Below are 25,944 nucleotides of genomic sequence, written 5' to 3' on the forward strand. Positions count from 1 at the left end.
ACACTCACAATGATGTATTCCACCAAAGTAATGACACAATGCAATAAACCGTCCCCTGTCGCTTCATGCTTCTTTAGGAAGAGGGATTGCTGCAAAGAGAGTTACCAACCACCAAGTGTGTTTTCTAACCGGGAAAAAAAGATAACACTCCCTAGTGTGTAATATAGTTGGTTGAAATAACCTCAATGAGATGCTTCTTATAGGGACCTACAGTCTCTACCATTAGTCTTAGAAACAGTGTCCCACTCCTCACTATTAGCTGTGAGATTTTTAAGAGATCTTTTGAGTTTACAGCCTGGTTCAAGTCTCCCCATGGCATCTCCATTAGATCAAGATCTGGGGTTCAACTCCACACAGTTCTCTGCCTTTTTATATTCCCAGCCAACCCTTGGTGGAATACTGGTATATTTTGGGCTATCACATGCACCTGATGTGATAAAATTGTGTGTAATTTCAATTACTCTAAGTGGGAATACATGTGGAGCAGATGTAATATATTGAGTTTCTTTTAAATTTCATTAATATTTTGAATTTTCTTTGCTTATGTAAATTAATTTTTTTTATTGTTGTTGAAATAGATATTAAATGTTCATAAGTCCAAATATGTTAGACGGATACACATGTGTTGCATGGTGTCCTATATTTTAATGTAAATGTTGAACAGAATCATCCAATTTCATATGTTATTTCTTATCCATTCAGCTCCATTATGATTCTCTTTAATTTTCTTTTTCATAACATAGATCTCATTGTGTCTCAAATACACAACATCTGGGGGATTCGGCTTCAGCCTAACATTATGCAAGAACTTGGGAGGAAACTGTGTCACTTCTGAATGAACTTCATAGCACGTCTGCATCATCTGAAGGCTTTTTCTCAGTTCATTCTCTGAGGTTTCATGGAGGGCTTCAGTGAATTCCAGCCTGATTTCATTAATATTTAAGAGTTGCAACCTTGATTTGTAGCGCAGTCACACTGAGCAAAGGTTTTCCGTCAAAAGCACAACCTCAGCTTATGACATAAAAAAACCAAAAACAAAACAAAGAACAAGTTTAGCAAGGAATACATGTCTTATCCAAGAACATCTTGACATGATGTGGGAGTACACAATAGCACAAGAGCAAAAAGTCACTCAGAAAAAAAAAAACCACCACTTCCTTCACAACAACCCATGAGGTGAGGCCTTTTCACTGCACTGCCAATTCATCCAACATTCAGAAGGATGGCTTTAAAAAGCATGTTTTTGACAGACCTGTTTTTTTATATAAGAAATAATGATTTGATTTCACCTCTGAAGTCCTTTAAGAATATTTTTAAAATTGACAGCACTGTTAAGGAAATGGTTGTGTTCAGCTGGCGGTGAACTGGTCCCTCAATAGTTTGTGGCAAAAGTAGTGTGCTTCCAGAAGAGTCTTTAATTGGTGAATAATGTACTTTAGTGGATTTAAGTTTTGAACCAAAACCAATGAAATTTTATTGCCCATGAGAATTTATTTTGAAGCTGCAAAGTTTTTGAGAACTTATGAGATTATTGACAAAGACTGGGTGAGAATAGTCCTTATAAAAACAATAAGGAAAATATTGGACATTCTCCATAAACATGCTCTTTTTAACACCTCACTTGTCTAATATCTAAATGTCCAGCTTCCATTTAGATATTCATAGAGAAATAGATATGTTAATGTCTATTCTCATTCCTGATAATAAACATTTGTTGTGATTTTAAAGATTTGGAACGTTTGTGTCAAGTATTGGTAACCAAATATATACAGCGTGGCACTGTTTACATACTGCAGAGGATTAATGAGCGGAGCTGAGGTTGTTGAATGAGATGAGTGAAGTATTCTTCTGAGGATTAGGAGATTAGGATGTATAGTGGCTGTCAGAGTGACAGATTGCTATAAGACAACATAATAATGTGAACCTGCTGTTAGCATAAATAGAATGCTAAATGGATAAACACCTGACAGTTAAAATATTTATCTTTGTAAAGCATGTTTAAGTTCACATTGTGGTGAGTAACGATATGGAAACTATTTGATCTTAAAGGAGACCTCTTAAGCTTCCTTGAAGAGAAAATTTATTTAGCTGACAGTTATATTAATGCTATGATTCCATGATTAAAAGGGAAAATAAGCTAGATGGTAAATGCCTGAACTGATGTCTTTTCCTATATACATTTTGGTTAGCGATGGGCCTGGAGGGGAAATCTCACTAATTGGGAAATTAACTACCTTAGTCATTTTTTCCCCAAAAATCCAATCTCTAGGTTTTTACTTTATTTCTTTGTTTTCAAAGTTAAAGCACCAAGAAATAGAAAGATAACAAATTGTCCAGACTCTCCTTTACACATCAATACAAATAATAATAAAAAAGGAAGAATCCTTGTTGATACAGATTTTTTGCTAAATCAAAAAACAGACTTGTTCAAAACAGCAGTAATGATTAACTACCATGGATCAGACCCTGGACTGTGACCCAATTCAAAAGGTGTTATCACCTCTCATTGGGAGCTTTAACAAGCCCCAGTGTGTAAAACCACAACTCTCTACATTATAAATATGAGGCTGCTAAAGTATTCAGCACTAAGCTCTATCATACAGTACATCGATTATCATGGCATAGGAAAACTCTGTCATAGAGAAAAAGCGTTTTAGAAATGTCAGCTTTAAATTGCAATAATTGGAGGAAAATATGTGATACTTAAAGGATTTTTTTAAATGATAACCTACTTCTGTCTTATTTTCAGCTTCTTTATCGATCAGGCTACTCAGAGCATTTAGGTCTATGTGGACGTTCATGCCATGTAGTTGGATTCAAACAGAGGGGATGAGATTAATAACTTGGGTACATATAAATGTTAAAGTTTTCTTCATTTTAGATTTGTGAAAAGTATTGACTTGGTCAACTTTTAAGCAACAGAGCTAAACACAGTTCTGGAAAGCCTTTAATTGAGACTTGATGGCATGAAAATGCTTAGAGGGAAATTCTTCCAAGGGTTAAAATATGTGTTTTTGTCCTGACAGCTAGAAACAAAATAATAAAAATGACGTTAATTCAAGAAACCCAAGAAATAACGTCTCATATCCCCCAAATTAAATTAGCTGGCAATGTTTTACCATGCTTCTGGACCATTCAGAGAAAGCAGTCTGTGCTCTGTACTTTTTGTGAAAAAATACTCACCAATACAGTTAAAGGGATAAAGAACTCCAGAACAGCAGCAGAGCTTCATTCAAATCATAAAGCTTATAGTAGAAAGGCATGTCATACAGTTTCGACTCTCCTGGAGCCTGCTACGGGTTTCTTTCTGGACTTATTTGTATTTGAACTCTGTCCACATTCTTACACTCTTACCAGCTTTCCCTCTCCCCACAGTATCAAACTTATGTCTGATGCTGTTGTTTTACTGTTGGGATGGTGTATTTAGGCTGATATGGAGAGTTACTTTTCTTTTCCGTTTTGCATGTGGACCATAATGTCCACATTTTGGTGTCCTTTCACAAGACCACCTTCTTCCAGTTGTGTTCTCCACATAGTTTGTGACAAACTCCAAGTTGGACTTTTTAGGTTTTCTTTCAACACTGGCATTCTTCTTGCCACTATTCCTTAAAGGCCAGATTTGTGAGCTGCATTGTTGTCCTGTTGACAGGTTCTCCCACCTAAGCTGTGAATTTCTGCAGCTCCACCATGATCACCGTGGGGATTTTAACCCTTAGTATACTACCAACAAGCATCAGTGCCCACATATTCTTTCTCATAATTTTCTGAATGTATCCTGGTGAATATATATCCTGTTTCTGTGCACCAGTTCTTTCCCAGGGAATTTTAAAAGCCTGTGAACCTAACTACAGCCATATCTTTGAATGTAATTGGTGGAGTGAGCTATCTGTCAAAATATTACACCCACCTGTGTTTTGTACATCATTAATGACAAGGGGATGATGAACTGTGACATAAAGCGAAAAACCAGCAGCTGCAAAAATGGATGCTTAATATTTTCGCCACAATCTTTCCTAGGTGTAATTTGTCAAAGTACAGAGCTTAACCATTTTATTTTCCTGGAAAAGGTTAAGTTCAGTAAAAAACTAACACTTTTAATTTATGTTTTATGTTAGACTATGTAAAACTGTGTGAAAAAAGAATGACATATTTCAAAAGCACAATTTTACTAAAAGTGATTTAGGACAGTTTTTTACTTGGCTAATATTTACTGAATCCATTTTTAGCATTAATTTCCATATATAAAACAGTAAGCGGCTGAAACTAATGTGAACATTTAAGGATCTACAATTGAGCGATAACTTTATATAAATGCTTTCCATCTCCATTCTTCAACAGCGGGCTTCTCTGCACATCTTAAACGTTTCCTGCTACAACACATCTAATTCACATGACTCGGCATGTTGTCAAGCTCCAGAGAGACCTGGAAGTGAACCATTAACTTCCTTCAGGAGCCTTGAACAAGGGAAACATCGATAACATGCAGGACACTAGCCACTGACAATGACATCTCTACTTTATAGGCAAACAGTTTTTCTTTTTGTTTGCATTAACCACCAGCAGGGCAGTGTTGTGTTTGTGTTGGGGACTCTTTTGTGAAACCTGTCACACATCAACTTTCTTTTTTAATATCTGGGCATACCTTATAATTTGCTCAGTTAACATCTTACCTAGTTCAGTAGTGAACTGTGATCCAGTGGTATCTTTTTGTCCTAGTTCTGTTTCCCCCCTATCTGAAGGCAGTCTATGTGACCTCGGTGCTGTGCTATACACAAGAGGCTCCATCTCTCCGTTCTGAAGTCCATTATGAGGAACCCTCAACAGGGCAACACAGTGAGGCCCACTTGATGGATGAGCCTTGTATGTCATGGCTTTGCTCATTCTCTCCCCCAAAGGAGGTTTCCCAGCTCCAGCGCCTACTTTCTTCTGTTTATGAGAGAGTCCCGACCCTCCACTTCCAATTCCTAAAACGGGTCCAACTCTCATCCCCACGGCTGGTCCGCTAGTCCTTTTCTTCTTACGGGCTTCAGACCGCGCCCGGGAGTTTTCTGTAGCTGAGTGCTGGCTGGCTGTGAGCGGCTCCCCGTGGTTTTTTGGGACCTTGGGTCGTTTGTGTGAATGCCATCTTGAGCTGTTGAACTGGTCGATGAATTCCTCGCAGTGCAGCAGGTGATGCTCCGGTTCCCAGGTGTCCTCCTTACGCCCGTAACCTTTCCATCTGATCAGGTACTCCCACTTGCCCTTCTTGTTTCGCCTCTTGTCCACAATCCGCTCCACCTGAGGGGAGCACAGATAAAGCACATTAGGGTTGGATACAAGAAAAGGTTGGCTAAAATATTTCATCAACCATTCAAGATGGCTCATGTGTGCATGAAAACTACATTTCCCATCACATGGTGCTAATATTAGGCTGGCAACAACAGCAACTTCTTTGGAGAACAGCAAAGGGTTATCAAAGTATTTAATATTTCAATATGACTGATGCAAAAAAACGAATTCTTTGTGTGGATTATGACACAAATGAGTATATTGAAAATAAGCTATTTTCATCTCGCCAAGATGAAAATAGCTTGGGGAGCACTGCAGAGACAGACAATCTGCCCCTCCACTTCCTTGCAGAGGGGGACAGAACTATCATTAGAACCAACGGTGAGCTGCTTCTGGAAGTTTAAAAATTCTGGTAGCATAGCTACCTCTTTAGTCATAAAGGCAAAAGCAAAAGCAAAAGCATTATTCTGAGGAACTTTGCTGATTAGGCTGACAAACAAGAAAGGCCAAACGGTGCTGGTAATCCTTGATGCTAGCTAATGTGTAGCAATTACCCAAACAGACAATAAATACACAGACAACACATATAAATAATGTGAACATTCTGCACCAGGCCAACCCTAGGGGCTAATCACAGCAAGTCTATGTTCCTCTGTGTAAGGCATGTCCTGGTATAAACATGTCTATTTTATGGTGTAATGAAAAGAGTTATTGGGTATGGTGACAGATGCTGATAAATGAAGAGTCAGATCGATGAACCACTGAATCTGCGACACTCACTTTGTCATAAGGTCTGCCTAAACTTGGTCTAACCCAGCTAATATACAGAGAACCCAGGCACACTGATGAACTGAGTGGTTAATTAAAAACACAAAGAGAACTACATTAGGATACTTTTTTACGAATTGACCGTTAAACACATATCTCCTTTATCCTCATTGAAGCTTGGATTAGAGACTTCCTCACCAGCTACCCACGAGCTGGTAAAGCAAGCCCACTTTGCTTCCTCACCTTGATGCTTGACACATCCGAGAGAGTTAAATTCCAAGATGACACTAGAGTGGTGCGACTTATTACTGGAGGGGATGACTCAGCACACATGAAGGAGGTTCAGGAACTGGCACAGCAGCACTCTATACCTGCTGCTCAACACCAGCAAAGCCAAATAGATATAGGTAGACTTTAGGAGACAAAGGCAGGATGTTGTATGACTCCATATGAACAGAAACTGAGGAGAGAGCGTCATCTTTCAGGTTCCTGGAGGACATATGTCACAGAGACACTGTCTGGGGGAACCAAGGCGATGGCAGTGATTTACTGTAGGTAGCACATCAGGGTGCAGCAATGAAACAGTTAAACCTGCTGAGCTTTTACCAGTCCACCACTGAAGACTGCGATGACATCTGTGTAGCTATGCGAAGCTGGCTGCTTGGCTATGAAGAGGAAAGCAATACGAAGAATAATAAAAACAGCTCTGAGCATCATCTGTTGCACCTTTCCATCCTTAGAAGACAAAAACTCTGAATGTAAGAATGTAAAGTCACCTTCTGGTTTTACTGACTCCATTATAACATCATTCCCTGCAAAAGGTGGTACAAGCATATCAAATCTGAATCAAGCAGACTTAAAAAAACTGTTTTTATCAAAGTTGCTATGTTGTTAACATATTTTATCCCCACCACACCCACCAGGAAGGGGGGAAGTAGCCCTCCATTTAATCACGTTACATTACACAGGGCATGTTCTGGGATCTGATCTTTGCACCTTTTTTTTTTTTTTTTTTGCTTACAAACAGCTTAAATATCAGTAATACCCTCTTAAAATTACAAATCTACTAAAACCCTTCAAACACAGACAAATGTTCTGCTGTACTCCATTATGAGTCTAACCGGGAAGTGACAAAATGTTGAGGTACATTTTGCAACATCTGCCAATTTCAAGATAAGAGCTAGCCCTCTGACAAGGAAAGATAAGTGAGCACACTGGAGCCCAGAAAAGCTGTGAGGCGCTATCATTTCTCTAATATCAGACCACAAGTAACAGAGCATTTTACAGCAGAATCTCACCAGAAAAGACCTCAGAGAACTATATGAAACACAAACATCAGCACTTTGAAATGAAGAGCAGTGGAAAGAATCCAGAACGAACCACGGCATGAGTTAGAAAAGCATACAAATGAGGGCTGAGAGACTTTATTGGACGTTTTTCAAGAATATCAATTAAAAAATTATTTTCAACATACTTTTTGGTTAAATTATGACAGCTCTGGGCCGACCCATAAATGTGCATCGACCCACAGGGCCAGAGAAGGACAAGCGGAGATCCTCTGATTTTCTCTCATTATGGGCCTGCTGGAAGCAACGATCACTGCAGCAGAACGCTTTATGACAGTCTAAGCTGTAGCTGAAGAAGCTCCACTGCTACATCCTCTTCAGCTGGAATTTCTATTTACCCATTTTCTCATCTGCTTGTGTTTAATACGTTTTTATCACGTATTACACGTGTTTTTGTTTGCTTTATCTTTACCTCGTGTATAAGGATATTTATTGGGCATGGTAAGGACACTTTATGTTTCCTACATTGTTAAATAAAACAAAAAGTGTCTCCCCCCTTTCCTGATTGGACATGAAGGGGGGACCTGTAAAAATTCAATGTTAAAAACAGATGAAAATTTGGGTGCACCTTAAAAATGCGTTAGGCACATTAGTGCCACCAGAGCAAAAAGTTATTCAAGAGACCTAGCTAATCAAATCTTTGCAGCCTTTCACTGCAGCAAGACAACTCAGAAAAAAGCTACCAGCAGTCTTCTGAAAAAACTGTTAAAGAAAAACCAAATACAAACTGATACAGAACCAGAGCCGACTGGATTTTCTAGAGAATGTGAATGAGTGGAGGTGACACATATTGGACCCCATCTCTTCTACTCCATTGGCAGACATTTAGATCAGCTATTGTGCTGTAAAGTGTGCAGCTTGCTGATTCCTCTGCTCAGAACTGATAAGACCAACATGTGCTTGCCAAAATCCTAACAGACGCAACCTTCAGAGATGACATGTTAATTATGTTACTGTAAGAGTATGGTCATTTTATGGTTGATTCTACATTTATGGAATGTTTAAAATGCTTTGTTTGAAGCAATTTATCTCATGCCCCAAATTACACCTACCAAATTTTCCAGGTGGAAATCAATACCATGTAGCCCCATGTAATCTGAAGAGGGCTTAATAGTTGAAAAACACTAAAAAAAGAGTGATGTCTGTCCAAACCCATCACACCCATCCTCAGGGAACTGTAGTTACAGCAGTAACTAGGTCAGTATTTACTGATTTCTTTTTTTTTTTTTTTGCGGAATCATGAAGAAAACGAATGGAGAATCACTACAGACACCTATTTTTTCACTTGATGTTTCACCAGACATCTGAGATAGATGGATACGCTGCTGTGACAGCTCATCATAGCTTGACTGACTTTCTCTCTACCCCCTCCAATGGGTTCACGCTGCTCTGATAGTCCCTACAAGGAGCTTTTCCTGAGAATCGCAAAGGTAAATGATGCTGAAAACTTAGTTCACAACTAGAAGGTTGCTTATATATTCAATAAAAAAATATTTCAAATGGTCAGTTTTAGTATGGTTACCCTCATGCAATTAGAAGCAGGCTAAAACATCGACGAATGAGAGATTTTTTAAATGATGTTAAAAAATGCCAATATTCTTAGCAATTATCTAATTAATTTCCAGTGTTTACCAGGCTGGTCATTGTTACTTGTTTGTCACCATATCAGATTTTTATATTCTTTAATTTAGACTTGAAAGAAATTCTGTGTGGCTGTCCAATAATTAAATTTTCTTTCTCAAGCCAAATAATCTTTTCATCCTTCTCTTGGGAAAAATATTCTGAGCTAATTTCTGTCATGATCAAAGCTTCTCCTTTCTCTGGAGTTAGGACCAAGATCCCCATAATCTAATAGATGTGATATTTAGAGTGATAAGCAATTACTGCTTAAAGAGGTGCTACATATTTTCAACCATTTATTTTCTGCTTTAAGCAAGGAATCGCTAGAGATCTCACACATCTTTATCTGGCATCCTTTCAAATTCACTGTGTAAATTGGAGTCATTTCTGAGATATTCTTCGAAGCTTTAAGAAATCCTTTAGCTTAGATCTGATGCACAAGAAAAATCATAACAGCATGAGAAACCACACCAAGAACTGCTAGAGCTCTTGTGGTTAGCACTGTCACCCAACAAGCAAGAAAATTACAGATTTAAATTCCTGTGTGCTCATCTTGTACATGTGGGGCTTTTTTAAGGTACTCCAGCTTCATCTCACAGTTAAAAAGCATTTTTCTAGGATAGTTAGTGGTCCTAAATGTACCACAGAGCTTACATGGGTCTTTGTTTCATCTGTCACTGCCTTTGTTTTGTCACTTATCTGGAGAATAAAACTCTTTGAACCCTAAGAGGGCTCACATGCCCTCCAACCTCCCAGGGACCTTCATGAAAAGGCCCCCACTCAACCCTGCCAGGATAAGCGGGTTTAGATAATGGGTTCATGAATGAACTATTTGGTTGATCTAACAAACTAGCAGAATGCTTGTCAGCTGTTAGCTAACACGTTAACAGACTACAAACGGTTCTAGTTTGGGAAAGCTCAGCAAAAGCTCACGTCTGCTGACCGATGTGATGCCACCTTAGTGCATACATGTCTCCTGCCTCTGTTTTTAAAGGTGTGTCATACAAGATTAAAACAAAAAGTATCACAGAGAGCAAAACAGCATCTTCATTAAAGTTTGTATGTGTGTATATTATTGTATTTTAGCTCTAACGTAACTGCACACCGGTGCACAAATCAAGCTCCACAGACATATGGATGAACAGATTTGGGAAATTGAGTGGCTTGCACAAAGCCCTGACTTAAACTTGATTGAGTACCTTTGGAATGAATTAAAACAGGGCTGGTGAGCCAAGTCATTTTGTCCAACGTCAATGCAGGCAGCTGGACGTTTCTAGAAAGCAGTTTCTTTTTAAATGATTGTTTATGGTTCCAGTGCAAAATGTAGGATGGAATCTTGATATATTCCTTGATGTTTTAATCAAATAGCCGTTTTCCTTCAAAAATAAAATAAAATAAAAATAAAACAACATCTCAACTGTATTCATGTCAAACAGGTGGATGTCCCACAGGCACAGTGCTCATTGTGTTTATTCTTTGCGTTTCATTAATATTTCATCATCTATTGCTTGTTATATAGGGACTGGATGCTGGGTATGCTATGGCTGGTTGATCTAACAAACTAGCAGAATGCTTAAATATTTTTAATGAGTTAACTTGTTTACAGATACAATTTTTCAAGATACGAGTAGTAATTGTAGTAATTGTCCAACCAAATGTGATTTATATTTTGAGGTTTCATTGTATTCAGAAAGTGATGCTAAAATTCATATGTACAGATTAGTATTGGGTAAATGTACCAACAGAACCAAAAAGGCAGTGAAAAATCCTAATCTGGTCGTTTATCATGAATGTATAAATTTGAAAGTTTAAAACATATTCTAAGCCTGGATTTACACTGCATGCGTCTCTGTTCTGCTGCACACTTTGCTGATGAGGTGATCATGAACGGATCTGCTGTAATTTACACTATGTGAGACTCGGCTCCCCTGCGAACCTCAGAAGTCCTCCAGGAAGCATGTGTGGGAAACGAGAGATTGTATGATAAAGCCAGTGATAAAAAGGATGAGTGTCATCATAAAATACTGCAGTTCTCAACTTTCAAAGTGACAACTTCATGTGTTCTGACACTTCTACACTGAATTGAGCAAGAGAACTTGACTTAATAGGTTTCAGAATTATATACTTTTGCGTGTATGCATAGCCATAGATAATAGATGTTGACAGTATAAATGTACCCATATTTTTGTTAATGTGGCTAGTATTTTGAGAAAACGTAGTCTATCTTGGTGAATTATTTTGAAAATACGGATTCTGTACTTGTGCATTCTCCTGTTGGAGTGGTGTGATTTTTGAAGATCGACTCCGGACTTGTTCTGGTGTCTGGCAAAAATAAGATCTATTCTAATTTAGACAGATGGTGATGTGGAGGTGTTGCGCATGGCAGTTATGCAGAGACAGTGTAAAGTTCTCATTGACTATGACTGGTGTGTATTAATGTGGAGTCCTTTATGTGGTGGAGCGGAGATAAAATAACTGCCATGGTGCACCAGAGTGTCCAGTGGACATTGGAGACATCTTTTATTGCTTTTTCTCTGTTAAATATAGTCGATGAACTATCACATTTCCTTAGTCCGCCATATTGTTTACTCTGAAGTCACGTTTGGTCTCAAAAGGTTTTGCGAGATTTTCCGACTGTCATCTAAGTGTTGGTGAGTGAAATCGATTTGTGTGTAGTGTGCTGCTTCTGCTGTGTAGCTGTACACCACAAACTTTAGGACCAAACATGTTAGCGTCATGTGCGGTTTATTTGGTTTTGAATGGAATTACTGAAAACAATGATACTGTGAAAACTGTAGATTTTTTTTAAACCATGGTATACCTTGAGACTGGTATCCAAACTCAAGGTACACCATGAGATATATAAATGCATATATATAACTGTTTGGCACAACTTTTCCTGAACACTGTTCCAGATTATAGAATTCACTGTACCTGTCTTCATGTTAAACCTGCTAAAACGTGTCAGACTGTCTCTGGATATATCTCAGCATATTCTGCATTTTGATTCCTGACTGATGTGGCAAACACTGGCTTCTCTTATGCTCTTTTGTGAGACTTAGTATTTAGCACTTGGGGAAGGTTTTGGATTACAGATCTCATTCTCTATTCATTCTCTTGAATAAATGCATAGTATTTCCATCCCAAATTTGTAATGTTCAGATGAATTGATTTTCTGAAATCTCTGCATTATTTCCTACATCAACTTGGATGATAAAACGAAAAGTACAATTTCCATTCCTGTGGTGACAGTTTTCAGTCTATTCTTTTATTCAAATGTGACATGCATGTAGTAATACTTTATGCTTTCAGATGCTTTGTGCACAGTAAAAGCAGTAAAAAGCTTTGTTGACAAAATATGGAAAAACCAAGAACTTCAGTAGAAAAGATCCAATGTCACACAGAAGCCTAACAGAGTAATGTTCATAAACAAAGTGTGCCACACTTTGGAAGAACAGTTTAGAAAAAGTTCAAATAGAATCTATTTGTGAAATATGGCTGGAATTATTGATGTTATCATATCTCACCTGCACAAATTTCACCCCAAATCAAGAGGTTACAAAAAGTCCATTATAGATGCATGGGGTTCATAACATACATAGCTGACATATTTTTTGTGGGTGTGGTTACATGTGTAGCTGAACACATTTCTGACCACAATCATTACACTACCCTACTGAACAAGCACTAAAATTTGTGAGAAAAGGAAGTAGCTTCTCCCTACATGCAAAATTATTGTAAACAACGTAAACATCAAGCAACTGTCATTACGGCCAACTTCAGTGTTGCATTAGACTTACGTGAAGAAAACGTATTCACTGCTACTGTTCTGTGTATCCAATTGCCTAGTACTTGACGTCATGCATTTTGATATCTACAGTAATTATAATCAATTATTGTGAAAAAATATTAAGCATACTGTGCGAGTTGAAAACCGGAATAAGTGTGCATCTAATCAACAATTAAAACAAGAAAAGACAGGAGTTGTGCTAAAACAACATTAAAAGTCAAACAATGTATTTTTTCTTCACCACAGCTTATTAAAGTTAAGCAAGACCGGTAGCAGGTTGACCTGACGTACTAATCAAAGGCAATATAAGTCAGCCACATGAGCATATTGTCAATGAGAAATATTGATGATTCTTTTACGAAAAGTTAAGAGTTTGTAACAGACATGTAATCCTCAAGAGCAGCATTACAGTTTTGACTACCGTATTTTCCGCACTATAAGGCGCACCTTCAATGAATGGCCTATTTTAAAACTTTTTTCATATATAAGGCATTATAAGGCACATAGAATAGACGCTTCAGTTTGGGTTGCCAGTTTGTTCCGTACTCTATTATTACACATCCACATTGTAAACAAGTGGTCCCCAGTACTTTATATAGTAGGCTGCCCCAGTCATTGTTTCACTCACGGTGTTGCGATATTGTGCCCAACTGCTTTCTGGGTAACACAGACCAACCAACACGCTGCCACCGCAGTCTCTGTCTCTCTTCCCCCGCCCCTCCCCCTTGGCTTTAAATGTATTATCAAACTTTATTAACAAAACAGCATTCTGACAACTCTCCCAGCATGCACCGCGCACTTCTTCTTCTACGGGGGAAAATGAAGTCGGCGGCTGCTTACCGTAGTTGCTAGACCTGTTGTGGCTCAATATTGGTCCACATATAAGGTGCACCGGATTATAAGGCGCACTGTCGGCTTTTGAGGAAATTGAAGGTTTTTAGGTGCGCCTTATAGTGTGGAAAATACGGTAGTTTATTGTATCATACTTTCCATAACGGCCCCTCAGTTAAACTACAAATCCATTTGGACAGCATGAGGTCAAGCCATGCAATCCCAGTGTTTGCCCTTTGAAGCATTTCAAGCTGAAACCTGGATGAACATTTAAACTACCAAGTGAAAAGCCAGAAACAAAGAGAATCTGAAAATACAGAAGCAGATCTGCTTTTGTTTATTTAAAACCTCAGCCTACTTAGTACTGATTGCACAAATTGATTTGCTGACAGGGAATCTCAGAAATTGAAGTTTGAACTTGCCAGTAATCTGTTTAATACAGACGAGAAACAATTCAATCAAACTCTAACACATTTTAATGTTTCATCAGTGACAAGGTGTCCAAGCAGCACAAAGACTGGTGATTCATGCTTGCCATTACCCAACTGTGAGTTGTTTGAACTTCGTTCAGTAGTGAAATATTCCATGACTCAAAGCCTGATCTCAAAATATTATTTAATTTACAACCAAGAAAAAATATTAGGTATACGACTGGTCTTTTATTTTAGGTAGTTATAATCAATTTGTTCTGCTTTCTAATAAAATTTGGAAAAGTTTGTTAATGTTTCTTATGAATATTATTACAAAAATATTGGAAAACGTGTCAAATTAAAGTCCTTTATAAGCCTGCGGGGTCTGCTGTCGAGAAACGTCCTGACAGCATGACGGTACCACCACTATGCGTCACAGTGGGGATGGTGTGTTTGTGGTGATGTGCAGTGTTTGGTGTCCACCAAACTTAAGTGTCTTATCTGATGTGTCAAAAAGCTCCATGTTGGCCCCATCAGACCAATAAGATTTCTTGCACTTGACCATGGAGTTACTAATTACTTTCAGATGTCACCCAGCTAGCAAATACAATTTGCCTGTGTGTAATTTAATCTTAGTATAATCTTAGTTTTGTGAAGAGATTTACTTCCCATGCACAGGTAGGATAGTTGAGAGGAGTTGACATGAAAACTATTTGCATGCACGGAGCAAATGTCTCAATGGGAAGAGATGCAAAAAGAAAACCTGCAATAACACAAAAATTCAATCTGGCGGTTGGCCCCAGCAAATATGTGGAAGTGGGGACATTGGTCAGATGAAATAAAAACTAACCTTTTTGACCTATATATAAAACACTTTATGTGGTGGGAATAGAAGACACATAATCACCAGAACAAAAATATGGAGGCAGCATCATGCTGTGTGGATGCTTCTTTACAACAAGTAAGTGTCAAGTGGTCAGATCTGAAGGGAAGATTGAGAATGTGTGTAAAATTTCTTCAAATGCTGGCAAAGCTGGTAGACAGACCTGAAAATCTTGCGGCTGCATCTGTTTCCACTAAACACAGAGTCAGGGGAGCTGACCACAAATGCACACTGCACTTTGAAATGCTTATTTGTGGAAAAAAAAAAATATATATATATGGATCCCTTTTGCAAAAACAAAAGCAAACGTAAAAGACAATTGCAGTCACTAGGCTCTTACTGTTTATGTGTAAACAGTAAGAGAAAGAAAACACACAATTCTAATGTTTCCACAATACACTACTATGAGGCTTCCTGCATATGAAGCTTTCTGCATATTTCGCATCTGTAGAAAAATGGTCCCTTGTAACTCGTTAGTGCAATATTTGGCCATACTGGAGATAGAAAAGGTCAAAATCTACAAATGATAATTTATTCTTCACACTGAGAAAAACACCCATATTCCCTGCTGCAAAGACATAGTGCAAACGATTAGCAGAAAGCACCATGGGAGTCACCTGTTGCATTACTCATTTTGGCCAATAAGCAAACAAACTGAAAAGCTACTTGAAATCCTTATTAGCAAAAAAAATGCTAAATGTAGACGTTCTAATAATTCTTAGCCATTCTTGATGGAGTTGGTCATAAAATGATGAAAACAATTCATTGAAGAATCTTCTACCACTGGGTAGAGCTCCACGTAAAAAACACAATGAGCACTAAGGACAAATTTTAAAAGCTTCCTCTGGTTTATTTTGATTTGATTTATTTTTTTAATTTCCAGTCAGTGCATGTCAGGATGTTGGTCATATCTACCTGGGTAAGTTGGAAGTCATTACTCTGGTTTGGATCAACACCACCAGTAGCATATGGGCTTCAGCAGGATCGCTAAAATAAAATCTTTTTATAATTATTACATAAATTCCTAAAATTGTTTAACAAAATACAACAGTTTGAATCAGTTAAGAACTTATTACATGGAATTAAGGAGAGCTTTGTTAGGATTTTATTGTACTTCTGATGCTTGTTTTTAAACGTCGTGCAATTTAATTGTGATTTATGCTGAACAGTGCTTTGTGACTTTTGTCAGTGAAAATAGCTTAATAAATAAACTTTATGTACTTACTACTTACTTTGCTGTGGTCCATTATTCAAAATATAGTTTTATTTTTTTCTTGTTAAAATCTGATTTACACCACCCACCAAAGGAGAGAAATTGTCGAGATGACACAAAGCTTTTTTATTAGCTTAAGATTTTGGCTTTGTGAGCCACAGAACTCAACAAATGAGATGACTAATGCTGTGATTAATGGTGCGTTTTCTCCAGATCAAGTAGGAATAAAGTTATGCCTACTTGATCACTCTGTAATTTTGATTTCTATTCTGAATACAAGCAAATGTTTAAGTATGGAAATGAGTCTGCAGTGTGCTTATAGACCTTATGGAGCTGCTCCACCTGTCTTAACCCCAATATGCTCCTCAAAAGCAGAAACTAGTTCTTTTACTTGAGATGGCAAGAACCAGAGCAAAGTTATTTCCTGCCACAGCATTTCATACCTCACAAGAACTGAAGTTTTTAGGGTTCCCCCAACTATGGCATTTGTATATACTAGTTTTCAGATACCATGCAAGAAAAAGGTTCTGTTTAAAAGATGTGTGAAAAAAGCTACAAGAACTCCTAGGTCTGGGTGCAATAAGAGATTGTCATTTTGTTCATGCATCCATGAGAGAAAGAACTACTTTCTTTCTGTTCTTGCAGGGGAGGACTGCTCTGTGGGGTGGAAACTTGTCCGAGGATTGAGCTCCAAGGTGGAGCCTCAGGTAAATAGGTGGCACATTGTATAAATAGGGGTTTATAGGCATCTCTGAATGGCTGCCACAGGAGATTCAAGGATTTCTCAAACATGGATGAATGAGTGAAAGCAACACTCCTTGTACGTTTTAGATGGAGGCATTACGTTATGATATAAAGCTACAAAAGTCAATTTTGTAGCTTTCCAAGTTAAATCTCATTTAGAAGAATCCTCTTCATGCTAGATTTAGACTGCACTGAAACTAGCCATAAAGTACACCATCTCAACCAGGTCTTGGGAAGATTATTAGGGCTGCAGTGCACAACTCAGCACATGTAATATAGTATCCATACAGAGCGCTAGATAAAAATTAACAAGGCTTTATATTAGGATAACATTTGTTGCTCAGTATTGAGTTGAGGATATAAAAATGTGTATGCATGGCTTAATGGTGGTGGTCATAGGGATATCCTACCAGAGAACCCACCCACCCAAACAGTCATTTACAACTGAAGTACTGCATACTTTAATTCTGCTATAACTGCTGGAATTTGATTTATGGTGCTGATCTAAAAATTATTTTAACATGTTTGCAGCAAACAGAACGGCATGCTCGCCATGGCACTAAGCTCTACGAAAAGGCATGGCATACTGGTGTTCCAAGTTTCATTTAAGGACAACACAAAATAAATCTCATATTTTTTCGTATGTTTTGTGAAATAAGTTTTGTTTTTTCTAGCCTCTTCACAATGGGCTAAAAAATTCATAAGTGACATTTGTGGAGTACTCCACATAGAAAACAAAAAAAATCAACATGAGACACTCGGTATGGAATTTGGATATATCGTCTCAAGTCAAATATTGAACTCTTTCCAAATTTCATGCAGTGACAACAAAGTGTTCAAGTCAAATTCTTAACCATGATCTCTCTCTCAAGACCTGGCTAATCTCAGTTCCTTCAGTCTTTAAGTTGCATCCATTTGACTACATCTTATTGAAGCCGTTGTAATGACAGAGCTCAAAAAAGACAGCTAATGACCCAAAGTTAACGCTTACCAATCTCCTTTGAGGAGTTCCGTTGATTCAAGATGTTCTTGTACAAAATATTCCACCTTATTCCTTGCCTGACTTGAAAGGTCAGGCAAGGTATATGTGCCATCTGAGTATATGTGCATTTTTTAAAGTCAAATAGCAAACATCAACCATTCAGATAAACAATGTGGAACAAACATAAACCAAACACACACACAGGAGTACTTTTGGAAAGTTAGGTTTCACCTTTACCCTCCAAAGTTGCTGTTCAGGCAAACTTTATAGCAAAATGTAGTCTGGTGGAAAATCTCGGCAACAACTGAAAATGTGCCATATCAGGTAAGGGCCAAGTTCTCTCTACAGTGTGCAGGAGTGAAAAACTTTGACAAATTGTTGCACTTTCTCAATTATATAACTTAAGTGCTCAATTATATAACTTAATTTAACAAGGACGCACTGACAAAGCTAAAGGATGTTTTTAAAGTAAAGTTCACAAGTAAAGAGGTTCTAAGCACAACTATGGGGAAAAAATGAGCAGCCACTGATCTGTCTCAAATGAAGGGCTTACAGCAGTGGTGTTCAATGTCAGACCTTGGGGCAAATATAATCTAGATATTTTCTCTGGTTCAACACATCTGAATGAAAGGATGTTTCCTTGCCAGGCCTCTGCAGAACTTCACAGCGAGTTGATGAGCCAATTCAACCATTTAAATCCACTCTGTTGGAGGAAGAAACTGGCCCTCGAGAATTGGAAACGGACCCCACTGGCTTAGTGCTTTTGGAAATGCATTTGCATCATTGCATGTTAATCAATTATTATGCATTATTATGTTCATTTGTTAATGGCATTATCAGATAAGCTCCTTTGTAATATTAATGAAACAAGCGATGAATCCTTGTGACGGTAAAGAAAAAAACATGACAAAACCAGAAATAAAATCTCACTTCTGTAGCAAGACAGAATTCATTTTGTACAGCGAAAATACAAAAAATATCGTGTTAAAGTAACAATATATATGTTCATCCAAAACAATTTACAAAACACATGCCTGAGTAATAAAGTATCAACAGTGAAATTATGAAGTCTGTTTGTACACACTTTAAAGCCTTTTTCATGAATCGTTTCTTAAAGTAGAAAAAGATACAAGACAGCAGCGTCGTTCATGCTTCTGCTGGTGAGTCATAGCTATACATAAGGACCTTTCAAATTAAAAAAGACCTAAAAGCCTTTCATAATGTGCAACAAAGAAGGCTTAGTTCAAAGGACACTATCCGCTATAAGCCTTGGTGATGAACTCAAAATTAACTGACACCAAAAATTCTGACAATGACTTCCATCATTTTGCCCATGTCGGTGTTTCTGGTATTTGTAACGAACAAAAAGAAGTCTTATTTGTCATTTTGGCTGTGTAAAGGTGCATAGGTAGGCTTAGCCTGGCCATTGCCAGTCTCCGCTCAATTCTAATCTCTCTTCAATGCTTCATCTGGGCTTTCTCCCACTGAATAGGATTCCTCCAGTATTCGGTCCAATCAGCAAAGAGAAAGACAGGTTATGAGAAATAATGTTAATTTTCTGTGCTGTTGCAGGATTATTGTCTGCCTGTAGTTTTCGAAGAAGTGAACAAAGCTGTTCAGTCCGTGTTGGCAACACTTACAATATTGAATTGGCATCAACAGCCATTTTGTTTGGCTAAGCACTTCTCTCTTCGCAGTGGAGGATGGTTGTTTATAGTGCGGGAAATTTCCAGTAAGCTTCATAGCATCAACCTGGTCATAAGCCACAGACAAATGTTAGTGACTGGGTAAAATATAAGACTTCAACCACGTCCATGCCTCCAGCAAGCAATCATTTCTCAATAGCCAGGGGTTCAGACCCTTTGTACGAAGCGAAGCATAGCTAACATAGGCTATGCTCATGTCCTTTTACGACGCTGCACTACATGTACAGTCTGTAAGTTGGAGTCATGTGACCTATCCAGTTTGTAGCAAGAAGTGAAAGAGATGGGGAGGTTGATAAAATGTGTTAAAGTCCATTTATCGTTACTGTATCAAGGTTATCAAATTGATTTTAGACCATATCGCCCAGGCCTACTTCTCTATTTATATAAGTATTAAAAATGCAATAATTAAGCTTTTATTAGTTTATGCCAAATTTGTGCTCCCCCCCCCCCCCCCCCAAGTCTCATCTGCTAATTTCAATTTTATTCCATTGCTTTTCAGAGGAATAAAACATGAAAATTTACTACGTGGGGAAAACAAATACATTATAATACATTTTGTGTTTACAGACTGAAAAAAGTGGGAGTTTGAGGTCAAATGTATATTCGCATATCACAAAACCAGTTCCCAAACAAACAATAAAACATGCAGAATGCAGTAAAAGAAACAGGATTACTAAAAACTATTTAGTATCTCACATAACTTTCAAGGAAAGGTAACCCCCCCACCCCCCAAAAAAAAAAAAACACTCAAATAATCTAGCAAATATTTGAATGATTCTATGGTTTGAACAATATGGCTATGTCAACAATCTTGGGGCAGCCACACCGGATGCTCAGTCACCTCTACTTTTTAATTTGATCTCAGAACATCAAGGGGAAACTAGTTGACCTGGTAGTTTACACATTTAGCATTAGAGGAAGTAAGTGAGAGGTGGTGGGCAGCTGTTGACCCAGATATAAGTGTGGGATTAGTTGGCTAAGTACTAAAACTGGCATTTAACAAACGTGTGTGCGAGTACTGCAAAAGGGTTAATATAAGTATACATTTTATATGTCTGTGCTTCAATGAACATGCGAAAGAATTATATCTTCAGCCTCTTAACAAGACCTACACGAGCCTCCCAATGACACATTTATTTTAATCAGGTGCCTTCAATGAAGGAACCATACTTGCAGAAGTATGGTCCCGAATCAAAGAACTCATCCAACTCTGGAATAATCAGCAGCTGTTTTTAATTTATTTTATTATTATTATTTTTACAAACTCCCAGTCAAATAAAAAAATAAATCACAACATTTTGGATGGACACTGTCTTTTACTAGCCATAAAAATAAACAACTTTTACCAAGCAACACAGGCTTTCAGGCACATTCTTAGTGCAAGAAAAAATATTTCTTTAGCCTAATACACAAGTGGAAGTTACCCTCAAGGAATTTTCAAAACTGCTTCTCCCAGAAGTGCTTAAAGGAAAAGTAAGCATTGCAACTAATGTTTGTGAGAGCAGCATCTAAACCTGGCCTCAAATACCCCTGTGTTGTCCGCAGTAAACTGAGACACAGAATTAAACTAGATAGACAGTAGGGCTGCAGCGATACACTTATCTCACAATACAATGCAATGAGCAATATTCTGCTCACGGTATGATATACATCATGATATTCAGCAAATGATACGATACTATACATTTTTAAGATTTTTCTGAAAGAGTTTAGACTGACAGGGTGATTTTGGTGCCATTTTGTGACTGTTCCATAGACTTGGATTGAATTAATTGAACTGATGGTGTAATACATGTTTCTGTTATGCATTTGCTTTGTTTAAATGTTAATTGTGTGGCTTTGTGTATTTGGTTATGAAGAAAAATAACATTTGCCGCCTTTTTCACATATATTAGATAGTGTAATTTTTTCAATTTCATTTTATTATTTAATTAATTATAACAGTTTAATGTACATGTGCAACTGGGTAAAAAAAATGTCACGTGTGATAGCTGTCATTTAAATCATGTGGATTTGACCTAAAACTCAAAGTACGATTTAATGTATCGATACTCGAGGATGAAAAATCGCTACTTTCTGAGGAAAAAAATATTGATAAATATTGTAGAATCGATAAAATTATAATAATAGACAGACAGACAGGTAGGGAATATAACTTATATGGATTAGCCGCACATATTTAAATATACAGACACATTTGAAAAAAAAAATTATATTGTGAGAAAGTTATATATGCTTTTGTCACTCATTTCAATATTTGTGTTCATTTCAATTATATTTAAATTGTCTAAGACACTGAATTTTGACTATTCATTAACTGAAAGCCATAATTTGAAAAGTTACAAGAAATGAAGGTTTGATATGCCGTACTTCACTCTGTGTCCTTAATCTATATAAATTCAATTTTGGATTATGAATTTTCATCATATTCCAAATTATTTTAGATGTAATGGTAAATAGGCATTTTACATTTTAAATAAGCTCTAAAAGTAAAATTTTTAAAATTATGTTATTGGTGACCCAGATACTTTTAGTTTATTTTGCGACGCATATGTCTTCTACTTATACACTTCCAGAATATTCTCATTCTAAACAAATCATATTGGAACAGAAACAACTCAAACCAAACCTTCCCTCAGTTAGTTTTGAGTGCGTTGGTTAAATCATGCATTTGGTTAAATCACACATTTAAAAACAGAGAAACAAAAAGCATACTTCATATGGCTAATGAAAATAATACCCATTTCTTATCAAAAACCATCAAAACCAGTGTTTGTCGCGCAAGAAGCTATCTAATTTTCGCAGATAGAACTATGAAAGTTATATTAAAAGTACTGCTCACATCACTGAGGCAAAGATTTTTTCACAAAATAAACTACAATTGAATTGATCTCGTCTACATTAAAAGTGGATAACAAAGTACACATAACTGAGAACAAAGTGGTATTTTTCTACGGTTTCATACATGAAACACACATTGAAATGCACATTTTAAAAAAATAGCAAGGTGAAAACTATAACCTAGCGTTTTTGATCTAATTTATTGTCCTTAACTCATCCTGCAGTATTTTCTATGGAGTTAAGAGATTATCTACATGAGAATCGGGAGAGCCCCAGCTATCTGCTGGACTTTTTGAGGCAAGTCTAAACAATGTGCACCACATCACATACAGGCTAATAAACGATGGAAAAGGCATGCTTGTTTGTCTTAAAAGGACGTCATCGTGTAATCAAACCTTCATCTCTGTGAATTGCAACATCTGACACCATAACAGGATAATGAGGCTAAAGTGCCAGGACTTTGGGTATTTTCTGGCACCGTTTCCAGAGTGATGCTGCCGCGCACGAAGGGGCAGCGTGACCTTCCAATTTGGGGGCAACTTTTCCACCCCACGCTGCGAGAGTCACTATTTCACAAATACAGACATCGGCCAGCCGCACACTCCAACCACTTTTCAGCGCTCGCTAAATGTAAACTGCCGCCTGGTTTTGTTTGATCTCGCCAGACACTCACCCAACCAATAAACACTGCCATGACAAAATACATTTTTGGTATGTTATATGCGCACCTTGAGAGCCCATCACTCAGTCTGTGGTAGCTCACCATGCCCGTCCGCTCAGCGCTGCTGCTGTCACTTTACCACGACTTTCAACTCGGCGACACACTGAGGAGTTCAGCCCCTCTATTACATCCTATTTACCACAGCCGACAAGAATCATGCTAAAGTATATCAGGAGCGACTTTAAGTAGAAGCATTAAAAAAAGCCAACCCCGTGTTTGTAAAGCGTGAAGAGGGTTAGTTTCGCCTGTTAAAGGGCTTAGGACACCGCTTTTTACATACGTGACGCCCTTCCCTTTACTTCCTAATTCCATTATTCGTCAATATTACAGAGCATATTCCGTGGACGTGCTTTTATCCTACCTCGTAAAGATCTCCTGAAGCCATTCTGGGGTGCGGACAACGGCGGCGCGGCGTTCTTGCCTGCCCTGTTGGATTTTTTTTTTGGACCCTACTCTCTCGGTGTTTCGGCGAAAGCCCCGATAGACGGGAATTAGCGAGCAGCCTTGTTATTCTGAGCAATCCGCAGTAGCAGATAGCAGACAGTGTCAATCGAGCCCGGCGCTGTGCGACGGATCGCTCCACACTTAAAACAAACAACCATCGGGGCGGTGCTGTTTACCCAGACCCAAGTGGAGGTCTGGAAATTAGTCCCCGGCTAAAGAATGCACAGCACTGATGGTCTGCATGCACCAAGCTCATCCGAGCTCTGTTGCAGTCCAACTACTCAGCGGGGGATATGTTAGATGTTCTGTATTTACTCACAGCAGCTGGAAGATAATTTCCTAATATTAACTCTACCTGTACACTTTTCTGACCTGATATTAATTTTTTTTTTTTTTTGAAGTAACTATGCTGGGTGCAGTGACTGGTGGCCAAATGGGAACCAGACCACCCATGTTGGCTCAGTGACATGTGCATCAGTAATTAAAAAATTTCCCATCTCATTTTTTTTATTTTAAGTGTATGTAAATATGTTGGTCATTTTATTTCAGTGATATGAGTGAGATCACTGGGGGTTTGTGGGGTGTGATAGTATTGTTAGCACTTTGAATTGCCTTGTTGCTGAAAATGTGCTATTTAAATAAAATTACCTTACCTTACCTTACCTTCTATAATAATAAAAAAAACTGAACTATGATTACTTTTTATGTGTTCCGATTGTACAGGAAATATATTAAGAGAAAGAAAATACATAAAATAAAATATCCAAAGATTGTTTTAATTTTTATTTGCTTATTCGTATTTTAAAACATACCTGTACAAAATTCAGCAGCTCATACAGGTGAATCTATAATAAAAAATTATTTTATTTCAGCAATTCAATTCAACAAGTGAAAATCACAGGGGGGTGGATTTCACTCTGTGAAACTCTTTTACACCCAATAAAATCTCAGCTTTAATTAATCACAAAATTAGATTACATATGACAATATAAAGGATGTTTAATACAGAGAATGTTATGGCCATGTTATGTTCTATCCAACAATATGGGCTGGACTGGTGACTTGAAGATAGTCCAACATGCAGCTAGTAACACCCACCAGGTGGGTAAACTGTAATCAATAACTGCAAAAGAAGCTGGGGGTTCACAGTGTGCTCCTTACAGGAATGGAAAATTGAGTGGAAGGAAAACATGTAGCTCCAAAAGCTGTACAATGAATAGGTACGATCACATTTCTACAGAGAGTTGCTAAGCAAGCCCATTCAGGAGTTTGGGGGATATTCTCTACACGTGGACTGATGTTGGTTCAGTTTGTTTTAAAGTTTAAAGTCAGTGCAGACACCTTCCCAGGAGATTTTCGAGCATGTCATGTTTTCCTCTGCTGGCAAGCTTTGTGGAGATCAGGAGATGATGATTTAATCTTTAAGAAGGACTTTGCACCCGTATTTCCTGCCGAAAGTGCCAATACCATGTTTATTGACTTTTGGTGTCACTGTGCTTGATCACCCAGCAAATACCTATCAGTCATGTTCATTATAGAGTTATAGAATGTGTCTTCCAATGAGATTTGTTTGTCTGATTAAAAGTACCTTTTGAAAATAATAACTTTTAGGCAGGTATTAAGTATGTCATTTCACAAAGCAATTTGACTTGTCTTTTAGAGCTGTTATATATTTTACACTTTCTTCTCCACTCTGCCTTAACCAATAAATAAATTATGAAAAAAAACTAAATCCCAATCCCTATCCTAACACGAACCTATTTCGTTTGACATAGTTAAAAAAAATAATAAAAATGCAGCAGCGGGTTTCAGGAAATGTTCTGTCTAGGAGAAACAAACTTGTTTCACTACGCTGAACAGGTTTCACTACAGAAACCTGTGCAAATAAGCTTGCAGAAAATATTATACTCCTACTTTACAAGCCTCCAGAATTGCAAAACACACGTATCTAATTCTCCGTATGAGACCAAAGTCAAAATACCAACCTCCAAAGTAGTTGCTAAAACAATCTGAAGACAATTTGAGAAGCTTCTCTGATGTTTTTGTTTTGTTTTTACATTTCATTTGACAATAACTGCAAATCTGTCTGTCTGTACTCTATTGGATATAAGCAAAACAATACTCTTTCTCACGTACATGTGGAAAGTATGAACTAAAATCAGTATTTTTTTTCCTCATCAAACTAAAGTATTAATATACTAACATGACAGAAAATACTTCAAAACTGTCAGCTACTCAGGTACTTTATGCTCCAATACATTATGTTTATTGTTACATTGTGGAGGGCAGAGATTTAGAAGTTTTATCATCAATCTACAGTACCTGGCACTGGTGCTTCTTCTATGTCTATGAAATGCGAGGGCCGGTGTCTTGCAAC

The 25,944-nt window shown here is 37.7% G+C and overlaps 1 protein-coding gene across 1 annotated transcript in view; it reads right to left on the reverse strand.

The window, feature by feature from the left end:
* Positions 1-23,854, reverse strand: part of LOC103462873 (chromodomain Y like 2) — a 34,767-nt gene extending 10,913 nt beyond the window's left edge. The window contains exons 1-2 of the mRNA XM_008405901.3: positions 23,485-23,854; positions 4,671-5,277 (exon numbers count right to left, since the gene is read on the reverse strand). Of these exons, the coding sequence (XP_008404123.1) occupies positions 4,671-5,277; positions 23,485-23,508 (631 nt within the window). The 5' untranslated portion in view covers positions 23,509-23,854. The remainder of the gene's footprint in view (positions 1-4,670; positions 5,278-23,484) is intronic.
* Positions 23,855-25,944: the final 2,090 nt, after the last annotated feature.

This window comes from Poecilia reticulata, chromosome 3 (assembly GCF_904066995.2).
Source record: "Poecilia reticulata chromosome 3, P_reticulata-male-v2, whole genome shotgun sequence".
Taxonomy (NCBI): Eukaryota; Metazoa; Chordata; class Actinopteri; order Cyprinodontiformes; family Poeciliidae; genus Poecilia; species Poecilia reticulata.